We start from the raw sequence: 16,039 nt of genomic DNA, 5'->3' as shown, positions 1-16,039 counted from the left end.
TCATCCTCTAACTTGATATTGCAAATGTTTTATCTTGCACAAAATCCGCAGTCTATCAATCACGAATTAACTTAATCAGAAAATCGCGGTACCTATAGCTGGTCGACAGAATGCGAACGCGTTTCCCTCGAAGCCGACTGGGCAGCTGCACATCGGCACGTGATTAACAACATTGCAAATTGCGTTACTCGCACAAGTGCCGACACAAGGATCTTCACACTTGTTCCTCACACAAGCTCTGTCCCGAGGACAATCGGTGTTGAGCACGCACTCTGGTCGACAACCGAAATTGGAGTCTCCAAAATAATTGGGCATGCAAGAGCAAATTCCATTGTCGCATTGAGCGTTCGGTCCACAGGGAGATGGGTTGCACAAATCTACTTCCGACGGTTCAGCTAATATGAAATTTCAATTTCAATCAATTGTCAAGTAATTTATAAGCTTAATTAATTTTACTAATTAATATTGATAGACCTAATCAACGATTCTCTTTTGGAAATCATTACTCACGAGGGTTGATCTGTTGATTGCATTGACTGAACGGATCGCCGGTGTACCCTTCGATACACGAACACATGGGAACGTGATTGAACACTGTACACCGGGCATTGAAACCGCAAGAACCTGGGCAAGGATCTCTGCATCTCTCCTGGATGCAAGCTTGATTGCTAGGACATTCGGAATTAATTGTACACTCTGGTCTACAGTATGGCGGACTACCACGGTAGTTTTGCAAACACGTGCAAGCTGGAGTCTGACCCACGTTTTGGCAGATTGCATTGGGACCGCAGGGTGATGGCGAGCAAGGGTCTTTTTGTACCATAGGTGTTTCTACCGGAGCTTTTCAAAAAAGATTATTAGAATTTGTAATCAATACGTCACGCGTGCATTTAAAAAAGTAATACAATTTAAGAAAACGTGATTTTTTTATTAAAATTGTCTTTGGCAAACAAGAATAATTCAATCCTTTGTGAATTGAATAATAAAAATCTAAAAGAAATGAAGGAAGGAAATTTTATGACCTAAATTGTATTCACTTTTTAAATACAATTGCAGTACGAAATGTTTTTTATATTCCTGAAAATTCGTACCAGGAGCACGGAAACACGCGGTGAACGGGTCACCGGTGAATCCGTTTTCGCAGAAGCAAATTGGGCTGTGATTAATGATCCTGCAATTGGCGTTGACGCCACACGAGTTGGGGCAGGGGTCTACGCATTTTTGGTTCACACAGGCCCGAGTCAGAGGACACTCGGTGCTGGCCACACACTCTGGTCTACAATTAGGTGGAGTGCCGAGGTAGGAAGATCGACAGGAACAAATCGCCTGATTATTATTCACGCGACATTCGCTGTTCGGTCCGCAGGGTGAGGGGTTGCATGGGTCTGTCGTTTCATCTTCTTCTAAAAGATGGTTGATAAAGAATGATAGATGCATAAGAATAATTCGGTAGTCGAATAGTATAGAAGAACTTTCAAGAATACTGACTTAAAAAAGAATTCAATTTAGATTTTATGATATCATAAAAATTCAAATGATAAATTAAATAAAAATCTGAATCAGAAATTATTAAATTGGAAATTCTACACCGCTTAAATATTTTCTTTATATGAAGACTCTTACGACTGATCGGATTGAGACTGCAATATCTAAACGGATCCCCTGTATAGCCCTGCGTGCAAGTGCACATAGGTAGATGGTTCACGACATTGCACATAGCATTTTGACCACAAGCGCCCGGGCATGGATCTTGACATTTCGATCTGACGCACGCGAGATTCGCAGGACAGTCGGAATTCACGACACACTCTGGTCTGCAACCCTCATAAGGGTTTCCAATATAATCAGGCAAGCAGGTGCAAGCACCTGCGGTGCCTGAAGCCCTGCAAACGGCGTTCGCGCCGCAAGGTGACGGAGTGCAAGGCGAAGGTCTTTCTTCGGCAACTACAAGATATTAAAAATAATATTTACTTTAAATTCACGTAAAACAATAAGAATCACGTAGTGGTATTGCATACAAATTTTGTGTCGTACAGTGTGATCTGAAAGAAAATTGTATGAAAGGGGAACTTACTTTGAACAGGAGTGCATTGAACAAAAGGATCTCCAGTAAATCCTGTCGTGCAGGAGCAAATAGGGGTGTGACTGAACATACTACATTCAGCGTTAGCTCCACATAATCCTGGACAGGGATCTCTGCATTTCTGATTTATGCAAGCTTCGCGAATAGGACATTCGCTATTGCTGATGCATTCAGGTCTACAGTTCGGTGGGGATCCGATAAATTCTTGTAAGCACGAGCACGAGGGTGCTTGGTTAACGACTTGACATTGTGCGTTCGGGCCGCAGGGCGAAGGGTAGCACGGGTTAACCGGTTCCTGAGGTTCTTCGACTAAATGAATTAAATCTAATTAGGGTACAACTCTAAATTACTATTTTTATGTCAGTTTGGTTCGATGTCTCACCTATAATAGTACAACTAGTGAAAGGATCACCAGTCAGACCTTCGGGACATCTGCAAATGGGATTGTGATTGACCACAGAGCATTCCGTCCTCAAACCACATGTTCCAGGACAAGGGTCTCTACATTTCTGATTGATACAAGCTCTTGACTGCTCGCAGTCCGAACTGACCACGCATTCCGGTCGACAAGTAGGCGGATTGCCTGTGAAACCTTCTATACACTTGCAAACCGCGATTCCGTTCACTTCCTGGCAGTGACTATTTGGTCCACAGGGCGAAGGGTTGCAAGGATTCTGAGCTACGTCTTCTAATAAAAGAACAGGAACTTCAAATTGAAATTCAACAACATAATTTATCAAATTTCTGTAAGAGAACAGATCTCTTAACGAGAATATAGAATTCTTATTAATTGAAATTTGGGACACTGTACCCTGAATGGGGGAACAGGAAACGAAAGCATTTCCGGACATGCCCACGGGACAGCTGCACATAGGAACGTAATTAATTGTTTGGCATTGGGCGTTTTGTCCACATGTTCCTATACAAGGGTCCACGCATTTGTTCCTCATGCAAGCTCTGTCGCGAGCGCAGTCGTTGTTCATTACGCACTCGGGGCGGCATCCGGTGTACGGATCGCCTTGGAATTCTGGGAGACACGTGCACGTGCCGTCGCGACAGAGTGCGTTTGCACCGCATGGTGAAGGGTTGCAAGGGTCTGATATCGGTTCCTCGGCTGTTTGTAAATTCAGATTGAATTAGCGAGAGTTTAATATATAATTAAAAATAATTTAGGAGAATATTGCAGTGAATTCAGAAAATTAAAAAAATGTATAAAAAAACTGTTCGAGTAAAGACAAACGATTGAGGCTTTTAACATTAATTCCCTCTTGAATTTAATGAACAAGTTCATTATGTAAGTTGCAGTGTGTTAAAAATTTTGAAAAATTCAGAGATGTACACATTACATAATTTACTTAGATTCTTATACTGGAAATTGAAACAGGAAAAAATGCCTGACGCTGCTGATGACAATAAATTCATGATTTGAACACCTTTTAAAGTGTATCATGTAGAATTATTTTTCTGAAATCACATTTAATACAAAAAAGATCCTCACGTATTACGGGACTGAGGACGCAATTGCTGAAGGGGTCTCCCGTATATCCTTCAGGACAAGAACAAATCGGGACATGATTGAGAACAGTGCATCGTGCGCCGAATCCACAAGATCCTGGACAAGGATCGGAACACTTCTCGCGAATGCAAGCGAGCGCACTCGAGCACTCCGCATTGATCGTGCATTCTGGTCTACAATTAGGCGGGATACCAATGTAAGAGGTTGAACAGGAACAGGAAGGGTTCCCTCCAACATTGCGGCACTGCGAGTAGGGACCGCAAGGGGATGGCAGGCAAGGGTCCTGTTGCGTGGGCGTTGCAACTTCCGGACCTGTAGAGTTCAATACATGAAATCCTGCGTTCACAATCAATTTTCTATTTGTTTAGATTTCAACTCTTCCTCGTCAAAATTGCTGTAATTTCTATAATTTCGCGACTTCAACTGGAAAGAATTGAAACGAATATTGATGTAAAATACGAACGTGGGGTGGGGAAACAGATGGTGAAAGCGTCCCCGGTAAAACCTGGCTGGCAGGAACAAATAGGACTTCGGTTGATGACTCTGCAAACCGCGTTCCTTCCACAAGGATCAGGGCAAGGGTCAACGCACTTCTGGTTAACGCAAACCCGATTCGGAGCACATTCCGCGCTAACTACACATTCTGGCCTACATGACGGGGGTGACCCGATAAAATTTGGCGAACAGGAGCATACAGCTTGCCCATTGTTCTCTCTGCAGACACTATTCGGTCCGCAAGGTGATGGTTGACAGGGATTCACCACACTTGGCAAGGTAACTGCTCCATTAAAGTAATCACAATCAGAATCTTCAGATTCATAATTTTACTTAGAAATAATTGTGTTCTACGAACCTATCTCCTCTTCTCTACAAAATCTGAATGGATCACCGGTGTATCGGGGCAAGCAGTTACAAGTGGCCACGTGATTCACTACTTGGCAAACTGCGTTCTGGCCACAAGTGCCGGGACATGGGTCCTCGCATTTGAATCGATTGCAAGTTTTACTTGGTACACAATCTGAGTTTATCACGCATTCCGGCCTGCAGCCCTCGTAAGGATTGCCTATGTACCCTGCTAAGCAGGAACACGAACCTACTCCGTTTCGTTCTTTGCAGAGTGCGTTCGCACCGCAAGGAGATGGTACACAAGGTTCAGGCATGTACATTGGTATAACTACAAATTAAATTGCAAATTAATCGAGAGATAAAGTTAAATATTACTATTACATGAAGAAAAAGCGTTTGTTGGTATGTTAGTAAAAATCTCAAAAACGACTGAGACATTTATATCGAATCGCAAAGCCGTCACGGAGGCTGTTAGTAGATTATAAATAGCGTTACGAGTATTTAGAAATGATCTTACGTTGTTGAGTAACACATTGAGTGAACGGATCTCCGGTGAATCCTTGAGAACAAGAGCACATCGGTGTATGGGATACGATATTGCATTCGGCATTCGCGCCACAAGAGCCCGGGCAGGGATCTCTACATCTTTGATTGATGCAAGCTAAATTGCTCGGACATTCACTATTGCTGACGCACTCCGGTCGACAGTTTGGAGGAGAACTAACGAATTCTGGTAAGCAAGAACACGATGGGGAGTCGTTCACTACTTGACATTGCGCGTTTGGCCCACAGGGCGACGGCACGCAAGGATTTTGTTGCGGTGGCGCTTCCAATGCTAGAATAGAATTTGATTTAGGCAGGTGAAGCTACATGAAATTGATTGAACGCGATGCTGAATGATTAAACTCACGTTTCTCCGTACACCTGACGAAGGGATCGCCAATCATGCCAGTAGGGCAATTGCAAATCGGATTATGATTAACTACTTGACAAGTCGCCCGGATTCCACAAGTGCCGATACAAGGGTTGCTACATTTCTGATTGATACAGGCTTCGGTGGGTCCGCAATCCGTGCTCACCACGCACTCTGGTCTGCAAGTCGGTGGAATGCCGACAAAACCAAGAATGCAAGTGCACACGGCTTGCTCGTTAATCTCTCTGCACTGACTGTTCGGTCCACAGGGTGATGGATTACACGGATTAGACACGACAGGGTCTAATTAAACGGACAGTCGATTAATCTTTGAATTCTTAAGAAATTTCAAAAGGAATTTTGTAGTTTTGTATTTTTTTTTATATGATTATACCTCTGAATGGGCTGCAAGATATGAAAGCGCTTCCCGTCATTCCAACAGGACAACTGCACATTGGTATATGATTATATACATTACAAATCGCGTTTTGACCACAAGTGCCAGTACAAGGGTCCATGCATTTATTGCGTAGACAGGCTCTGTTCAAGGGACAATCCGTATTTAAAACACATTCCGGTCGGCAACCGACGTAAGGGTCACCCTGATACTCGGATAGACATGTGCAGACACCGTCGTTGCATTGTGCATTGGGACCGCAAGGTGAAGGGTTGCATGGGTCTTCGGGTACCGTTGCGACAGCTACAAGTAATGGATCAAAAACTGATTCTACGAACATCTTAAATATTTGATTAAAAATACAGAGTGAATTTGTACTATGCATCAGAGGTAACATCCTGTACACTGATTTGATTAAACATAACATTCTATGCATTTTTCATGAGAGAGTATTCACTCTATTTTATCAAAACAAAATTAATTTTTCAGTGTTCTAGTAAGAAGAATAAAATATTTCTGATAATTCACTCTGTATGTTTTTTTAAATTTAGGAAGTCTTACGCGGGGCGGGAGAGCAGCTGCTGAAAGGATCGCCGGTGAATCCCTCTATGCAGGTGCAAATTGGAACGTGATTGAAAACCGTGCATCGCGCGGACAGGCCGCAGGAACCAGGGCAGGGGTCCGTGCATTTCTGTCTGATGCACGCTCTGTCGCTTGGACAGTCCGAGTTCACTGTACATTCTGGTCTACAGTTGGGTGGGCTGCCGAAGTAATTAACTAAACAGGAACACGAAGGCGCGCCACCGATATCTCGGCATTCTGAGTACGGACCGCAAGGGGATGGTACGCAGGGGTTTTGAGGTAGATCAGGTAACGCTGGTTGAGCTAAAGAAATTATAAGCAATTTAAATCTATGAATAATAATTTCTTAGAGAAATTATTTTGGAGTCAATGGAAACTTTGGTTGAACCATAGAAATGATAAATGACAAAAGTTATTCAAAGTGAAATAATTGTGACTGCAGGTACAAATGGGACTGTGATTTACGACTAGACAATTAGTATTCTGTCCACAGGGTCGCGGACACGGGTTCACGCATTTCTGATTCACGCAGGCACGGTTCGAAGGACAGTCCGAGCTGACGACGCACTCCGGACGACACGAGGGAGGAGTTCCGGTGTACTCTGGCAAGCAGGAGCACACCGCGTTACCGGAAACGACCCGACACTGACTGTTCGGTCCGCAGGGCGACGGAACGCACGGATCTGTTTGGTCTTCGACTTTGTCTGGGGAATAGAAACGTTATCACCATGACTGATAAAACTGTAGTACAAGCATATATAAAAATTCCACAGTAAACTAATTATACCGTTTATGAAAAATTATTCTTGGCTTGTACTACAATTTTTATGTGATCTGAAATACAATATACTTTACCAGGTTCTCGCATAAGTTGGCAAAATCTGAATGGATCTCCCGTAAAACCAGGAATGCAAGTGCACATGGGGGTGTGATTGATAACTTGGCAAACAGCGTCTTGTCCACAGGTTCCTGGACAAGGATTCTGACACCTATTTCTGATACACGCTAAGTTCGAAGGACAGTCCGAGCTAACGGTACACTCCGGTCGACATCCCTCATACGGATTGCCGATGTACTCGGGCAAACATGCGCAAGATCCTACACCGTTTTGCTCTTTACAGATCGCGTTCGAACCGCAGGGTGATGGAGTGCAAGGAGAAACTGGCCTCGCTAAATCGATAAAATACACTTCAGCTAAAGCAATTTCCATTATAGTACTTAAGTTAATTCAACATTCTTTCAATCTATGGAAATAATGTTAATTTAAAATACTAAGATGAAATAAATAAGTTGTTCAGACTATCTATAGCGTCTAAAATCTGAGAAAGGGTTAAGTAAATTGTTTATAATTCTTACATTCTTCGAATAGAACGCACTGCGTGAACGGGTCGCCAGTGTACCCATTGGAGCAGACGCACATGGGTGTATGACTGACCACGCGACACTCGGCGTTCGACCCACAGGATCCGGGACAAGGATCTCTACACTTTTGATTGATGCAAGCCTGATGGTCCGGGCATTCACTATTGCTAACACACTCGGGACGGCAATTCGGCGGGGAGTTAATAAATCCTGGCATGCAACTGCACGACGGGGAGTCGTTTACCACCTGGCATACCGCGTTAGGACCGCAAGGTGATGGTTGGCATACGTTTACGATCTCTGGCTTGGTTTCCGCTATAAGGATTTTTCACGAATAATTCGCTGCGTGCAGTTGGATCAAATTGATGTACATACGTTTGCTCATAAGTCTTCGGACATTTGGCAAAACGTATAGTCGAATGAAACTTTGGACGAGTATATTTAGATAAATTTGATACGTGATACTCATCGAGATTTTACTTTTTGTATAAATCGTGATATAAAAAATTGTTGAGTTGAAAAATGTTCATTTATCATTAAAATAATAGCAGGAAAATTAATTACATCCTTGTTTGAATTATAATTTTATAAGAAACGTTCATATGATTTACTATGATTTTCCAATTGAACTTGTTTATAATGAATCATTGGCAGATTTTTTATGCACTTGGAAATATCGTAAAACTTATGAGCAGGAGTATATATCGAAAGATTTTCATGAAATCTCTTTGAACATCCTTACTGATAGGAAAGCATCCAACGAATGGGTCTCCTGACATTCGCGCAGGACAACTGCATACGGGATTGTGATTGATGACTTGACACTGTGCGCGGACGCCACAGCTTCCCACGCAAGGGTTCACACACCTCAAGTTGCTACATGCCTCATTCCTGGCGCAGTCCGAGCTGACTACGCACTCTGGTCTACACGAAGGGGGACTCCCGATGTAGCCAGGTACACAGGAACAAACAGCTTGGCCATTGATTGGCCTACATTGACTATTCGGACCACATGGAGACGGACTGCACGGTGTTTCCGGAATTACTTCTGGAGATCAGGATTATCCAGTCGATATGATAAATCGTTTAGAATTTACTTAACTCGTTGTATGAATAAAAAAATTCCAGAATACTTTTGATAATGATTGATAAGAAAAATCTCTATCAACGAAGAATGCAAGGTTTCCTATTATATAACATAAATAATTTAATATTTAATAAATTGATAGAAGACTCTATCAAGTACCTTGAATTTGGGAACAGAGGACGAAGGCATTGCCACTCATCCCAGAGGGACAACTGCACATTGGAACATGATTGAAAACATTGCAAATAGCATTCTGTCCACAGGTGCCTATGCAAGGATCGGTGCACCGATTACGGACGCAAGCTCGATTCAATGGGCAATCGGTATTGAGAACGCATTCGGGTCTACATCCTACGTATGGGTCTCCTTGATATTCGATTAAACAAGTGCAGACTCCGTTGTTGCACTCTGCGTTCGGTCCACAGGGTGACGGATTGCAAGGGTCATCAGATATTGTTGATTCTAGGCGATATCAAAAGTAGACTAATGATTTACACGATCTTAGATTGACTAGAAATTAGACTAGATGTAACGACTGATAAAACAATGTGAATTTTGTGTTAAACGATTGATGAGATTAGATTGACTAGAACTGAGACTGGATGATTAATAAAATAAATGGATTTTGACTAACTGATAAGATTAGATTGATTAGACAATTGATGAAACAATTTCGATTCCGGAGAAAATCCAAGCGAATGATTGACGATCTTACGTGGTGGTTTGGTATAGCAATTGCTGAACGGATCTCCGGTGTAGCCTTCGATACAGCTACACATGGGCACGTGATTGATCACCGTACACTGTGCGAAAGTACCGCACGAGCCGGGGCAAGGGTCTCTGCATTTTTGGTTCATGCAAGCCTGATTGCTGGGACAGTCTGGATTTATGGTGCACTCCGGTCTACAATTCGGCGGGCTGCCCATGTAGGTTGGTAAACAGGAACAGGACGGGGCACCTCCGATATCGCGACATTCCGAGTTCGGGCCACAGGGGGATGGTACACACGGGTTTTCAACGGGAGATGGCAATGGTTCTGAAAAGAATTTTCCTTACTTTCTGTCTCCCTAAATTAGAATCCCATTCCAATTAATTCTGATTCATCTATTAGACTTTAGCTTTGCGATTAGTCGGACGGTTATCAAATGTTGGACGTAGGGTACGATTATTCAAAGCAATGTTTTAGTGCAATTCTAAAATTGCAAATGTCCTTTTCTTCGTAATAATAACAAATGAGTTCAAGAAGGTTCAAGTTAACGAACAGAAATTATACATTCTTGTCTTAATTTTAACAAAAGAAGGACATTTCGTCTATTCTATTAATAAATAGTTAAGAGTTGATTTAAAATTAATCTCCGTGCTTGAGTTTGATTCTTACTTGGCGTGGAAAAACATCTGGTGAACGGGTCTCCGGTGTAGTCCAACTTGCAAGCACAGATCGGACTATGATTTACGATCCTGCAATCTGCGTTAGAGCCGCAGCGGCCAGGGCAGGGGTCAGTACACTTCTGATTAACGCAAGCTCTGTTCAGGGGACATTCCGCGCTGACCACGCACTCGGGTCGGCATCCGGGTGGGCTCCCGATATAATCGGGGAGGCAAGTGCACACGGCTTGGCCGTTGTTCACGCGGCATAAGCTGTTCGGTCCGCAGGGCGAGGGACTACAAGGGTTTCTATCCACTGCTGCAATTTGTGAATTATTTCTCAATCCCTCCTACATCAAATTCACAAGCGATTTAACCCAGGCTAATTATATTAGTGGATTAAATTAGCGATTCATTTCTCGTCTTATCAATTATAATGATGTTCATGAGGAAGCTTTCAAATATTATTGTTTCTTCATTCTGCGATATGGGTTAATACAATCTATTCCGTTTCTACAATTCTGTTGATGCGTGACTGATGATGGCGAGTGACGGAAATTGGGCGTTTAGACTTACGGGTAACCGTTGGCTGGATATAACAGTTCACGAAGGGATCTCCCGTGAATCCAGCGCGGCAGGTGCAGCTGGGCAGGTGATTGATCACCGCGCAATCAGCGTTTTGACTGCACGTGCCAGGGCAAGGGTCTTGGCATTTCGATCTGGTGCAGGCTAGATTCGAGGGGCAGTCGGAGCTCACAGTACACTCGGGTCGGCATCCCTCGTACGGGTTTCCTATGTAATCCGGGGCGCAGGTGCAGGAGCCAGCACCGTTTAACTCTTTGCAAATTGCGTTCGGACCACAGGGCGACGGGGTGCACGGGGATTGCGGCGTGGGTTCGATTTCGGCTAAAAGATAGTCGAGGGATGTTTAATTGATTTGTTTTCTATGAATGCATCGGATCCCCGAGGTGTTAATACTTTAGTTGGTACATAAATTAAACTCATGGGTGGGTTAAATATTATCAAGGTGATACTTCGTTCCAAATCATAAAACAAATCTAATATTCCTTTAAATATCATGCCAGGTCTTCAAACTATTAATGCAAATTTATAACATCTAAGGTTAATTGGGAGATTTTGTTCCTGTGTTTGTGTAAACTGTATTCTTAATCATCGAAAATAGCTGCATAATAAGAAGCTTTGACCAGTGGCTTCGAAACCTGAAAATTCCTATTTAGTTATGAGATAACAAGTCTTACGTTTGGGGATACACTGCGTGAAGGGATCGCCTGTGAAACCAGCCAGGCAGCCGCACATCGGTGTATGACTGACCACCCGGCACTCAGCGTTGGAACCACACGAGCCTGGACATGGATCTCGACACTTTCGATTGATACAAGCCAAGTTGCTAAGACATTCGCTATTGCTGACACACTCTGGTCTACAATTGGGAGGGGTGCCTACGAATTCCGGTGAACAAGAACAAGAAGGTGCTTCGTTGATGACTCTGCATATAGAATTGGGCCCGCAGGGTGAGGGTACGCATGGGTTTTGCGGCTGCACAGGCTCGAGTGCTAAAAATACACCTCTGGTTACCTCCGAGGGATGGGAATGAAATTTTGATGAGCTTATAGGATCCTTACGTCGTGGAATACATTGAATGAATGGATCGCCAGTGTGTTCGGGCAAGCAACTGCACACGGGATTGTGATTGACAACGTTACAAGTAGCTCTGATCCCGCAAGAACCAGGACAAGGATCCACACACTTTTGGTTCGTGCATGCTTCGTTAAGGGGACAGTCAGAGCTCACTGTGCACTCCGGTCTGCACGCGGGAGGTGCACCCAGAAATCCTAGCACGCAGGTACATACTGGCTGTTCGTTGATCTCGCGACAAATACTATTCGGTCCACAGGGCGAGGGTGAGCAAGGATTCGTTTTTACAGTATCTGTCATAATATTATTCCAATTTAGAAAACGTTGCCAGGTAGATTGAATCATGTCAAATTCTTATTCCATGAGAATGCAGAAATTCAAATTATTTTTATAGTAAATTTCCCAATTTCTGTTTAGATCACAATTTTTATTTACTGGTATATGTATATAAAATAATCTAAAAATATAACCAGTGACTAGAAATTGTTACGTGGACAGAAATCGGATCATTTACTATACATATGTATTTTGCATAGTCCGTTGAGATGCAATATTCTGAATAAGAGGACGTTATAATAATGAATTCAAGAATAGGGAAAAAATACCTTGAAGGATGCATTGAACAAACGCGTTTCCAACCATTCCGTTAGGACAACTGCACATAGGCATGTGATTGTATACTAGACACTGAGCGTTTCGACCGCAGGTACCGGGGCAAGGGTCGACACACTTATTCCTGATACAAGCTCTATTCTGTGGGCAATCCGTGTTAAGAACACACTCCGGTCGGCAACCGATGTAAGGATCGCCCTGATACTCCAGCAAACACGTGCAAATTCCATTATCGCAACGCGTGTTCGGGCCACAGGGCGAATTCGCGCACGGGTCAACAGTCGGTTCAGCTGTGAAGGATGAATATACTTGACTTTGTAACTTCCTGTATCTCTCACAATTCTTACAATTGCGCTCTTCTTACTTGGTCTCGGGGCGGGGTAGCAATTGCTGAAGGGGTCACCGGTGTATCCTTCGGGGCAGGTGCACATAGGCACGTGGTTGTAAACTGTACAGAGCGAGGTCACGCCGCAAGACCCTTGGCAGGGGTCTCGGCACTTTTCGTTGGCGCATGCTAGATTCATGGGACAGTCGGAATGGACGCGACATTCCGGACGACAATTTGGTGGGATACCTAGACATCCTGGCAGGCAGGAACAGGAAGCTGTGCCACCGATGTTTCGGCATGCTGCATACGCGCCGCAGGGTGACGGCACGCACGGGTCTTGTGGGGCCAGGGGAAAATCGTTCTGGGGCTCTAAAATTCATTTGTGATTTTATAAAAATAATGAGCTTTGAATTAGACTGAAGATTATTAACATTGTTTCTCGATATGAATTGCAATTGAAGTATGTGGGTGCAAAAATGAATTGAAGTTTAACGAGTACATCGTGGGAGTAAATTTTTAGTGATGGAATTATTATAGCGATGGGAATGGCCAGAGGAAAATTATTCTGGATTCGTGAAATCCACTTTTGATATCATGAAATGATGACTTTGAATTGGTGCTTGATAACTGTTTTCATTATCCTTCAATATGAATTGAAGTACAATGCGATAATGAAATAGAGATAACTTTCTTTGGGATATAATGTGAATGAAGCTGACGAATTTTTCATGAATTATTGAAAATCGAACAATGATGCGATGAGAGATGGTCGAATACCACAGTGGAATTCTTACGTGGAGCGGGGAAACATCTGGTGAACGGGTCACCGGTGTATCCGAAATTGCAGAAGCAAATTGGATTATGGTTGACCACCTTGCATTGCGTGTTGATACCGCACGAATTTACGCACGGCGACGTGCATTTCTGATTGATGCACGCGAGCTCTCTGGGACACTCATTGTTCACTACGCACTCGGGGCGACAGTTCGGCGGGGTTCCAACGAAATTCGTCAGGCAGGAGCACACGGCGTGGTCGTCCACGTTTCTACATTGACTGTTGGGTCCGCACGGTGTGGGACTACAGGGGTCTGAGACGGTCGCTGTACGGAAAATCGGATTAAACAGCTTAAGTACGAAAGCTGGGTGCTTCGTGCAAATCTAAACGAGTCAAGCTTATATACACCTCTGTTCATAAGTTTTACGATATTGTGAAGTATTCAAATTTGTTTAAGAAATGTAACATTGAAAGAATATCTCTAAAATTACCCTCAGTTGGATTATTAAATTAAATCCAAATTAGTATACGACTCTCATTAATCAATTTTTATAGATTCAGATGAATTGCTATGAAAAATTTTGTATTATTTATTATCGTAACACTTTATTGCAAAATTACAATTATATGATTTATTAGAATCCTTCTATGAAAGCAGTCTCTGCTGGTTATTAATTTGAAACAATTTCAATAGATAATAAATATTCGGAAGTATCGTAAGACTTATGAAACTGGTGTAACTGGTAAGCATTGTTCGAAATGGGAGCTTACGGGTAACAGGGGCCGGGGTGCAATAAGTGAAAGGATTGCCAGTATAACCAGTGTTACACGAACAAACTGGAACGTGATTGATCGTTTCGCATCGGGCCTGCAGTCCACAGGTTCCTGGACAAGGGTCTTGGCACTTGAGCCTCGTGCAGGCCATCGTCATCGGGCAATCGGAATTTTGGGTACACTCGGGTCTGCATCCTTGGTACGGGTCGCCTATGTAATCTGTCGGACAGGAACAGGAGCCGACGCCGTTGTTCTCGCGACAGATCGCGTTCAGACCGCAGGGGGAAGGCTCGCACGGTCTCCTAAGATCTAGGGGTACATCTGACGGGAAAGAAACACTTATGGTTTTATCATCATGGTCAAAGCTTGTGCAGCGTGAAGGTCGGTCGATCGAGATTTGTGAATGAATGAGCGAAAGCTTCTTCGCATGATAAGCAATTAAATGCTTGATTTCTTTGCAGCGAGATTCGATGGTTCATTGTGTGGTTTTAATGTAGCATGGATATGACGTCTTCGTGCGTGTTTTTAACTTCTAAACATTCATTAGCATCTATTAGGGCATTCGCTTAACGTTCTTGTTTTAGCATGGTATTAAGCATATTTTTGAGACTTCGTGTTTTGTTTGCTCTGTTCTAAGCATTCACTATATGTTAGGGGATGTTTTTTCTTATTATATATTAAATTAGTGTTTGACTTTCATTAAAAGGTTTAATCCTCCTTAGGGTATTAACTTGCATTACTTCTTAAGAAGCGTGTCCTCAGTACTATCTTTAGTCCAAAGGTACAAGCTTGAACAATTGTTCGGGGGTTAATGTTTCCGTGTCCAGGGGTGCTTACATAATCAGGGAGTCGCAACAAAATTCTCATCAGCAGGGCATTCACAGTGCCTCTCTAATGTCAAAGCGATATGCTTGGATTGGGGATAGTGCGTATCGTTTCACCTAATCAAGGGGTGAATTATCGGGTATTGGGGCTTATTACTGAGGGGGTGAGTGCAATAATTAGAGCCTATACTCCGTAGGCCCCGCCACCATTCTTTCTCATAACTCGGCTAACTTAATTCGTTGTTACTCTCTCATACGCAGGGGGGGGAGGGGGGGATTTTCAAGGCGTGCTTAATTCAACGGGCTCGTTAATCGCAGGGACAATCATAATAATCCATTTTTTAACGTGAGTGCAAATAATGCTCAAGGCCCCGCAACCATCGTGACGCTTTGTCACTTTGTTAGGGCCTCTATTTCATCAATTTCTACGTTCGTTAGTCAACTGAATGATCACGAAGAGTGAGTGGAAGCACTTACCTGTTGCTCGCCCGCATGCAACGGCGACGTATGCAGTAAGGGGAGGAAGGATAGCAAAAATATTGTCTCGAGTGGACTTACCCTTGGTGACCGGCTCGCAAATGCTGAACGGATCCCCGACGAAATTTTCTACACAAGCACACACCGCGTGGTGATTCACTACCGAGCATTGCGCGTTCGAACCGCACAGACCGACACACGGATCGCGACACTTTTGCTGCAAGCACGCCAAATGCGGCGGGCATTCCGGATTGATCGTGCACTCGGGTCGGCAATTTGGCGGGACGCCCACGTAATTTTCGATGCACGAACACGCCGGACTATCGCCGCGCACTTGACACTCCGCGTTGGGACCGCAGGGCGACGGTTGGCACGGATTCGTTGGCACCGGTGGTTGCTCTGAAAATAAAACAATACAATTCAATTAAAAAATCAACGTTGA

General features: G+C 43.5%; 1 protein-coding gene across 1 annotated transcript in view; it reads right to left on the bottom strand.

The window, feature by feature from the left end:
* The window catches only part of dpy (fibrillin-like protein dumpy), a gene marked incomplete at its 5' end in the record, with an annotated part of 63,138 nt that overhangs the window by 31,670 nt on the left and 15,429 nt on the right, over nucleotides 1-16,039 (bottom strand). Inside the window, 29 exons of the mRNA XM_026819602.1 lie at nucleotides 93-395; nucleotides 511-840; nucleotides 1,092-1,403; nucleotides 1,624-1,944; nucleotides 2,075-2,392; nucleotides 2,466-2,771; nucleotides 2,895-3,197; nucleotides 3,582-3,911; nucleotides 4,063-4,377; nucleotides 4,453-4,773; nucleotides 4,963-5,280; nucleotides 5,356-5,661; nucleotides 5,753-6,058; nucleotides 6,317-6,640; nucleotides 6,715-7,041; nucleotides 7,193-7,507; nucleotides 7,694-8,014; nucleotides 8,442-8,747; nucleotides 8,946-9,248; nucleotides 9,502-9,822; nucleotides 10,165-10,470; nucleotides 10,728-11,057; nucleotides 11,411-11,725; nucleotides 11,795-12,100; nucleotides 12,413-12,709; nucleotides 12,784-13,116; nucleotides 13,542-13,847; nucleotides 14,294-14,617; nucleotides 15,679-15,996. Of these exons, the coding sequence (XP_026675403.1) occupies nucleotides 93-395; nucleotides 511-840; nucleotides 1,092-1,403; nucleotides 1,624-1,944; nucleotides 2,075-2,392; nucleotides 2,466-2,771; nucleotides 2,895-3,197; nucleotides 3,582-3,911; nucleotides 4,063-4,377; nucleotides 4,453-4,773; nucleotides 4,963-5,280; nucleotides 5,356-5,661; nucleotides 5,753-6,058; nucleotides 6,317-6,640; nucleotides 6,715-7,041; nucleotides 7,193-7,507; nucleotides 7,694-8,014; nucleotides 8,442-8,747; nucleotides 8,946-9,248; nucleotides 9,502-9,822; nucleotides 10,165-10,470; nucleotides 10,728-11,057; nucleotides 11,411-11,725; nucleotides 11,795-12,100; nucleotides 12,413-12,709; nucleotides 12,784-13,116; nucleotides 13,542-13,847; nucleotides 14,294-14,617; nucleotides 15,679-15,996 (9,141 nt within the window). The remainder of the gene's footprint in view (nucleotides 1-92; nucleotides 396-510; nucleotides 841-1,091; nucleotides 1,404-1,623; nucleotides 1,945-2,074; nucleotides 2,393-2,465; nucleotides 2,772-2,894; nucleotides 3,198-3,581; nucleotides 3,912-4,062; nucleotides 4,378-4,452; nucleotides 4,774-4,962; nucleotides 5,281-5,355; nucleotides 5,662-5,752; nucleotides 6,059-6,316; nucleotides 6,641-6,714; nucleotides 7,042-7,192; nucleotides 7,508-7,693; nucleotides 8,015-8,441; nucleotides 8,748-8,945; nucleotides 9,249-9,501; nucleotides 9,823-10,164; nucleotides 10,471-10,727; nucleotides 11,058-11,410; nucleotides 11,726-11,794; nucleotides 12,101-12,412; nucleotides 12,710-12,783; nucleotides 13,117-13,541; nucleotides 13,848-14,293; nucleotides 14,618-15,678; nucleotides 15,997-16,039) is intronic.

The sequence above is a fragment of the Ceratina calcarata genome, unplaced genomic scaffold, assembly GCF_001652005.2.
Source record: "Ceratina calcarata isolate Rehan_Ccalc_2016 unplaced genomic scaffold, ASM165200v1 scaffold154.2, whole genome shotgun sequence".
Lineage (NCBI taxonomy): Eukaryota > Metazoa > Arthropoda > Insecta > Hymenoptera > Apidae > Ceratina > Ceratina calcarata.
Note: the sequence above shows the minus strand (reverse complement) of the source record. Positions and strands in the feature narration are given on the sequence as shown.